This window comes from Sinocyclocheilus anshuiensis, unplaced genomic scaffold (genome assembly GCF_001515605.1).
Source record: "Sinocyclocheilus anshuiensis isolate Anshui unplaced genomic scaffold, SAMN03320099.WGS_v1.1 scaffold326, whole genome shotgun sequence".
NCBI lineage: Eukaryota > Metazoa > Chordata > Actinopteri > Cypriniformes > Cyprinidae > Sinocyclocheilus > Sinocyclocheilus anshuiensis.
The window spans coordinates 1,210,834-1,218,981 of NW_015546098.1; the positions used below are offsets into that span (position 1 = coordinate 1,210,834).

Consider the following 8,148-nt stretch of genomic DNA (forward strand, 5'->3'; position numbering starts at 1 on the left):
TTGAATATAATATTTGTTTTCTTTCTAATGACATTTTCCATATAGAAAATCCTTGTGTATACACAATTACAAAATAGATGGACAATAGAAAATCATAGGAATTATCAATATCCTAATTAAATCACACTTTTAGCTGGATATATACCATGTACAATTTTAAATGTAACCTATTTTATTTTATTATATTATTTAAACAGTATATTTCACAAATGCGCCAAGCTTTATTCCAATTTATATTATTAAAAACATTTTTTTTTTTTAATTTATAAAATGTAGCATTATATTATCGCGCGTAATTCTGACGTAACGCTCTACCGGAAGTCGACGCATTGTCGCGCCCGGAAGTCTGGTGTTTTCCTCATCCGGTTCAGGTTGTGATTGTCTGGTGTGTGGTGGAGGTTTTATATTTCAGTCTGATCGCCGTGTTGCTGTTTTAAGCATGACTGAGGTAAATGTGGGCTTTTGTTTCATTGCCGAGTGTTTCAGGTTGATCGTCTAAATGCATAGTTCCGTGTTTGAGCATGAAAACATCGGATCTGGATCTGTATATACGGCTTGTTGTTTCTGCCTGACTGAAAGATGTTTTTATTCCTACAGGAAGTACAGAAGCACTCGGTCCACACGCTCGTGTTTCGCTCTTTGAAAAGGACTCATGATATGTTTGTGTCGGATCACGCCAAAGCAGTAGCGCTGGACGATCAGAGGTGAGCGCTCTCTCAGGGTTGCCAGGTCTTCACAACAAAATCCGCCCATTTGCGTTTCGGGGGATAAAAAAACACGGTTTTTTGGCGGGGTTCTCCTGGTAAAATTCGCATTCCAGCGGTTAAATCACGTTATTGGTGCCAATTCGACCCGCGGACATGAGAAACAACCCGCGGCGACCGTGTTAAAGCAGCGTGAAAACCGCGGACCTGGCAACACTGCTATAAGCTGTAGCCAAAGACTTACACTGTAACTTTTCACAAGTCTGTTCTTCATGTAGAAGTTTGTGAATCACTTTATATCAACAGAGCTGGATAGATTACTTGTAATCCGTTACTGATTACAGATTACATGACGAAAATTGTAGTTAGTAACGTAATGCATTACACATTTTAGATAATATAATCAGATTACTTTTGACCTAGCTCGTTTATCACATTGATCTTGTACCACATTGATATAAGAAAATATTTTCCATTCATTGTTTTTAATAATATGAAGTGCATTAAACAGTACTGAGGTTTGTGAAGGAACTGCAGGGGGTTGTGAGTTTAATGAAAAGCTAATATTTAAATCATAAAAATAAAATCATTTTAAAATCATTCAAAATAAAACGCGTACTACTAAAAAAAAAAAAATTTATTTGTTTACTGCATGTCATGTGACCATAACCAGAGAACCGAGAACATGCAAATCTGATACTTTATCATTAAAATGTTTATTTTACAAGTAAATATATTAGGTGAAAGAGGACCAGATGACAAAAAAAGTTTGTGAATTTGTGCATTTTAATGTGTTTGAACGACAAAAGCCTTAGAAACACACGGTTAAATAACCAACTGAGTGATAATTCAAATAAAAACTAATGTTCATTAGCATTTCGTGCAATGTTGAAACACTTAAGCCTGAAATGATTTTTTTTAAATGCAGTGGTCAAATGCTACAAAACTGAAATATTATATAGTGTATATAAGCAGTAGGCTATTTTAGAAAGGAAAATTTAAAAGGAATTAGTGAGAATCAATAAATTGAGTAATTTATTGCTATTGTGTAAATAAGCTGTAATCATGTAATCCACACAAAAGTAACTGTAGTCTGATTACAAGTACTTAATTTTTGGAATCTGATTACGTAATCCAGATCACGTGTAATCTTTGTATATCAAGTTAAATGACTAGTTAATACCACTTATGCTTTACCGCCTATTAGAGATGAAACGGTATGAAAATCGTGATTATATTGACCCACGTTATCACGGTATTGTTAAAATGTGCTGGAAATGTTCAAAAAGTACTGACACATAAATAGTTTCGCCAAGTTTTATATTTAAAATCAGCTAACAACAAATGTTTGCATAAACCCTGAAACAATAACATTACCAATGATGTCCGGATTTTAAATGACAGCATGACTGACGACCTCACATTTCAGCCTTTAAATCAAGAAAAGGGTTAAAGGTGACATATCATTAAAATCTGACTTTTCCAGGTTGTAAGTGCTATAATCAGGTCCCCAGTGCATCTACCAACCAAGGAAACGTGAAAAAGATTAAACCCGTAACTTTGTTTTGGGAAGCCTTTTTCTGCAAGCGTCTGATTTAGCTCCCTTGGTGACGTGGCAAGACACATTCTGGGGACACCAGAGACTTATGTTACATATTGTAAAAAGAGGCATACTATGTCTCCTTTAAGTCGAAATGAAAAGTCAATGTTTATTGTCAAACCATTAATCGTTTAATCCCTACCGCCTGTGTGTTTAGCTACAAGATGAAGATGGCAGTGAAGATGAGAGCGGAATACAAACCTGTGTTGCACATGCCTGTGCTGAAAGAGGGCCGAGAGCGAGGGCCGCTCCACACCTCTGACCCTTACGGCCCGCTGGGATACCCACTGTCTGGTGCGCCTCTTTCTTTTTGTTGATTTACACAAACCGAAGTCTGGGTCCCTTGTGTTTTATGTTAATGTTGCTTTAGTGACTAAACAAAACGTTTGTTAGTGAAATAGCAACACTGACATCTCAGTTCGCTGTAATTGTTGTTCTTGATTTATTCAGATGCTAGTCCAGATTATTTGGTGACTGGAACTCATGCGTATCCATCTGCTCCGGGTAAGAGCGTTTAATCCTGAGAGCATTTAAATCAGTTACACAGAACTGGCCTAATGGAGTTTTTTTTCCTCCTAATGTTTTCAGGAGTGGCCCTCACTGCAGATACACAGATGCAGAAGATGCCCAGTGAAGCAGGTGTTCACTCCATGGCTCTGGCTCTTCCTCCCGCTCAAGCAAGGTGAAAAACTAAAACACACACCCTTCATAACTGATTCAGGGCTGCACAATTCTAAATTCTGTGTTTTTTTTAATATCCTGATGAAATTGCGAATAGAAAATAAGAAGACGCTTCAGGATTGCTGTGCTTGTTTGTATGGCCCAAGTGCATGTTATAAGCGACTCAAATGCGGAGGTGAGCTTGTGTGCATTTACCGCGAACCTCTGAGGGCTGCTAGCGTTTAAAAGAACACAATGTAGCTCGTCACCTTGCAACACCCAGTGCAAACATTTAATTGAATCATTTAATTAAACCTTTACATTAAGCCATGTTTTGATTTGGTTTCAATAAAAAAAATGTAAACAAGATCCTATCTACAGCCCTAAATTGACAAACTTGTCAGATGTGGATAATTCAAGATTCAACCAATGTTCCCTCTAATTTTTTTTTCTAGCTGAGCAAAACGTTTCCTTATTGGGCCGACATTTCGGCCACCTGAGCAAAAACATTATTTAAACCAGAGCTGTACAGCGCGCGCACAAAAAAAAAGTGTGTGACTTTTAACTTTAATGTGCTATTTATATTTGATTTGACCCTTGATGTAACTAAATGATGCACATTTTACGTTACCTGATAAAACTTTTTTTTTTTTTTACAGTGATGTGTTACCAAGAAATTCTATTTAAAAAATAATAAAATAAAAAATCTCACACAGAACAGTTCAATTCTTTATAATATAAAAATAATATAATATTAAACTAATATTTTCAAAAAATTCACTTGGCGCACATCATTCTCTTTCTATGAAACCTGTAAACCGCATTCACTCTATAGCGGTTTGCTTGAGCATTGCGATTATTTTGCATTTGCTAGAATTCAATCAAATGGATTTCCAAACTCATTTTTGTGTGTGTTGAGTCAACACTAAATTCCTTCAGTGTTTAAGCCGCTTTACTCTTTGCACTGCAATTGTGATGAGGTCACATGGGCATGTTCTACTCCTGTATCCAGTGCTGTTCACTTGTGATTGGATCATTCTGAGACTAAAGTGAATGAGGCATTGAGATGTGTTTTTCTTTGGTTTGTAGGCAGGAAGCCAGTCGAACTGCAGCCAGTGTGGCAGAAATCCACAGACATGCAGGAGCTGCAGAGAGATCTCATCCCCCGCTGCACGCGCTGGTGAGCAGCAGCTTTTAGTTTTGTGTGTTCTTTTTGCATTTAAAAAATGTTAGTAATTGTCAATTTTATCATTTTTTTTATATTTAAAATATTTTTCACCTTTATTTGTATAGCGCTGTATACAATGCTGTAGGGCTGCACAATTAATCGAATTTCTAATCGCGATTACAATTATGGTTGCCACAATTACGTAATCGTTCAAAGCGGCAATTAATCGTTAAAAGTCCACTTATGTTATTCTGCGCGCTTAAGATGCGTTTTTTTCTTTTTACATCTTATCCTAAGGGTTTTTCTAGGGCTGGGCGATATAGCTAAAAAATGTATCAACGATATAATGTTTCATATCGTTCGGTATCGATAATTATTGACTTTTTTTATAACCTTTTTTAAAGCAAAGAGCAATAGAAAAAGGTATATTAGACAAATATGACTGCTGCACTCGCGTCTCACACAAGAGATGTAGCCATGCAAAGTTAAAACAGTTTAAACTTTTAGAAAACGCTGCGAATTTTTGGAGGTTTATTCCTTTTCACTGCGTCTCATATGTTTTTAAATACAATCAGAGTGAATGCGCCCTCCTGTGGCCTCGGGAGACAAGCCAAAAGTTTCCTGAATGCGCTGAATATGCGTTCTGTGTGAATGGCTTGGTTTCGGTTTTAACCTAATCAAGATCTTCTCCGCATTGAGCTACTATATTTCTCTAATATTTTGAATGCATAACACTGCAGCGGCGCGTCTCGTGGGCTAGACTAACAAAACATTAAAATGCAACATCACTTACATCATCATCATTGCATCTCGTGCTCCTCTCCCTGACGCACTCCTAACATTTGATTGTACTATTTTTGCATTCAAATGCAAATGTTTGTTTATTTTAAATTCGACTAATATTAATTTTTTAATTCACAATCTCCTCATCACAGGCAGTCACGGCACTCAATTCAGCATGTGTTCGTGTTTGTGTGTGCTGTCTGCGTTGCCTATATCGAACATTTTTTATATCGTTATCGAAGGTGTACCGTCGATAAATATCAATACTGTTTTATCGCCCAGGCCTAGGTTTTTCCCATTATTTGAATTTTAGGTTTAGTATAACATTATAATACCATTCATATTTATACTTTATAATTTAAAGAAGAAACCAATCTGATTTATAGTTGACATTTGAGGCTTAATACTATAGAAAAGCAATACAAGTTTTTCAGTTAGAGTGTTTTCAGCTTGTTTATTTTCATGTAAAAATACGGCATGCAGTTGCATCAAACAATGGTATAAACATCATTCAATGTAAATTGTGATAATCGTAATTAATAATCGCAATTACAATTTCAAGGGAATAATCGACAATTATGATTTTTGTCTTAATCGTGCAGCCCTACAATAATGATTGTCAAAGCAGCTTTACAGTGACAGGAAAATAGTTTGTCAATAATTCTATAAATGTGTAAATATAAATTCTGTAAATATTTATATTTAGCTTTGTTTTTATTGAAGCTTTAGTAACTTTACGTCAACTTCATATTTCAGTTATTTACCCATGCAACATTTGCACTTTTTAGAGCTTTTCTTTAAGTTTAATATTTATATCTATATATATTTATATGAGTAGTTTTAAATTTAGTTAATAGCACTGGTGAGCATCTTCTGTCCGCTCATCTCTGATTGTGTTTCTTCTAAGCGTCTGTCTTAGATTTTAATTTCAATGTCAATTCATGAATGAGATGTGACTGATCTTATCCCATGTGTGTTTCAGTAGGCTGCCTTAAACTCTACTAATGATTTTGTACTTCACTGTGTAGATGGTTGCACAATTTTTCAGAGATGAACTTCATTAAATCAGTTTTTCTTGTTCGTTTTGCAGTCTCTCATGGAAGGAGGCACAAAGAGTTCTGCGCTGGTGCCAAGAAAGGCTCCTACCATGCCCAAACCTCAGTGGCATCCCCCATGGAAACTGTACAGAGTGAGTGCCGCGTCTTTGGCTTCATTTTTAAAGGCCATTGTGACAATAGAGGACCGTTTGCAGTGATGGTGTTTCATTGGAAATGATGATGCTCTTCTCAGGTCATCAGTGGTCATCTGGGCTGGGTCAGATCTATAGCAGTGGAGCCTGGAAACCAGTGGTTTGTGACTGGATCAGCAGACAGGACTATAAAGGTGATCTATGTGACTTCAAATTAATCCAAATTAAGCCATATCATCATTTTGGCTTTGTGTGATTGTCATACAATATATATAATTAAACCACAGCCTTTGTGATATAATCACACTAAGCCATTTCAGTAATTATGTGTGTGTTTATGTAATGTATGTAAATCTTTGCATCTGTTCTGAGTCGCTTATAGCATGTATTTCTGAATGCAGCGTGCAAACAGTCTTCCCAAGCTTGTGGGTAAAAGCACTTATGAACCTGCTGTTGTCATCAAAAGACGAGCTTTGTGCTCTCTGCAGTTTTCCACTGAAATAAAAGATTGATGCTTAACAATTGACATTAGCGCAACCATAAATCTTATTATAATTTTATAATTGTAATGCAAAAAATATTATTCTTCATTTGTAATTTTAGTGCTGTCAAACGATTAATCGCATCCAAAAAAAAATTGTTGTTTATATTATGTACATGTAAATATTAAAAAAATATATACATGTATGTTTGTGTATTTATAGACATCATAAATATACACAGTACACATATATTATGTAAACAAAAACTTTTATTTTGGATGTGATTAATCGCGATTAATCGTTTGACAGCACTACATTTAATATAAATAAATGTATATATTATTTAATATAATTATATATATGTGTCCCTGCAGCACAAAAGCAGTGTTAAGTCGCTGGGGTATATTTGTAGCAATAGCCAAAAATACATTGTATGGGTCACAATGATAGATTTTTCTTTTAAGTAAAGATCATGTTCCATGAAGATATTTAGTAAACTTCCTACCGTAAATATATCAAAACTTCATTTTTGATTAGTAATATGCATTGCTAAGAACTTCATTTGGACAACTTTAAAGATGATTTTCTCAATATTTAGATTTTTTTGCACCCTCAGATTCCAGATATTCAAATAGTTGTATCTCAGCCAAATATTGTTCTATCCTAACAAACCATAGGTCAATGGAAAGATTATTTATTCAGCTTTCAGATGATGTATAAATATCAATTTCGTAAAAATTGACCCTTATGACTGGTTTTGTGCTCCAGGGTCACATTTGTTAAATACCTTTTCATTTTACAGTGAATTACAATAGTGATTTATTTTATATATTCAGTAATATAATAGCAATAGCAACAGAAATAATAATTATGATTATTAATATATTCATATTGGTGAATCTCAAACATTTTGGCCAAACCGTAGCCCTACAAATAAATGCAGCAAACGTAGATTTTTGTTTTAAAATAATTTCAAATCGCAATAGCAGTTTTTATCACAAAAATCCCAATTGCATTTTTTCCCCCAGCATCATGCAGCCTTAAGATAATTCTAAGCTTGTGTAGTATATTATGCATCATGACTAGCGTTTGTTCTGTATTGTCAGATCTGGGATCTTGCCAGCGGGAAGCTGAAGTTGTCTCTGACGGGTCACATCAGCACGGTGAGAGGCGTCGCTGTCAGCACACGCAGCCCTTACCTGTTCTCCTGCGGCGAGGACAAGCAGGTTAAATGCTGGGATCTAGAGTATAACAAGGTACAGCCTTTAAATACAAACACAAACCATGTGCATTCAGCCTGAGCTTTACTTACAGAAGACTTCCACAGGTTATTAGGCACTATCACGGCCATCTGAGCGCAGTCTACGACATTGACCTCCATCCTACCATTGATGTGCTGGTGACCTGCAGTCGAGACGCCTCCGCCAGAGTAAGACATCATGAGTCCTCACATGTTTTTGCTGGTGATTGATCTTGAACCTACTGTGCAACAGTACTATCGTGTGTGTGTGTGTGTGTGGTAGGTTTGGGACATCAGGTCCAAGGCAAATGTCCACACTCTT

The 8,148-nt window shown here is 35.8% G+C and overlaps 1 protein-coding gene across 1 annotated transcript in view; it reads left to right on the forward strand.

Annotated features, from left to right (window-relative positions):
* Positions 1 to 328: 328 nt before the first annotated feature.
* LOC107700313 (pleiotropic regulator 1-like) overlaps positions 329 to 8,148 on the forward strand; it is a 12,467-nt gene continuing 4,647 nt past the window's right edge. The window contains exons 1-11 of the mRNA XM_016501937.1: positions 329 to 448; positions 598 to 704; positions 2,462 to 2,598; positions 2,755 to 2,808; positions 2,893 to 2,986; positions 4,054 to 4,144; positions 6,006 to 6,104; positions 6,206 to 6,298; positions 7,693 to 7,842; positions 7,914 to 8,015; positions 8,110 to 8,147. Of these exons, the coding sequence (XP_016357423.1) occupies positions 440 to 448; positions 598 to 704; positions 2,462 to 2,598; positions 2,755 to 2,808; positions 2,893 to 2,986; positions 4,054 to 4,144; positions 6,006 to 6,104; positions 6,206 to 6,298; positions 7,693 to 7,842; positions 7,914 to 8,015; positions 8,110 to 8,147 (974 nt within the window). The 5' untranslated portion in view covers positions 329 to 439. The remainder of the gene's footprint in view (positions 449 to 597; positions 705 to 2,461; positions 2,599 to 2,754; positions 2,809 to 2,892; positions 2,987 to 4,053; positions 4,145 to 6,005; positions 6,105 to 6,205; positions 6,299 to 7,692; positions 7,843 to 7,913; positions 8,016 to 8,109; position 8,148) is intronic.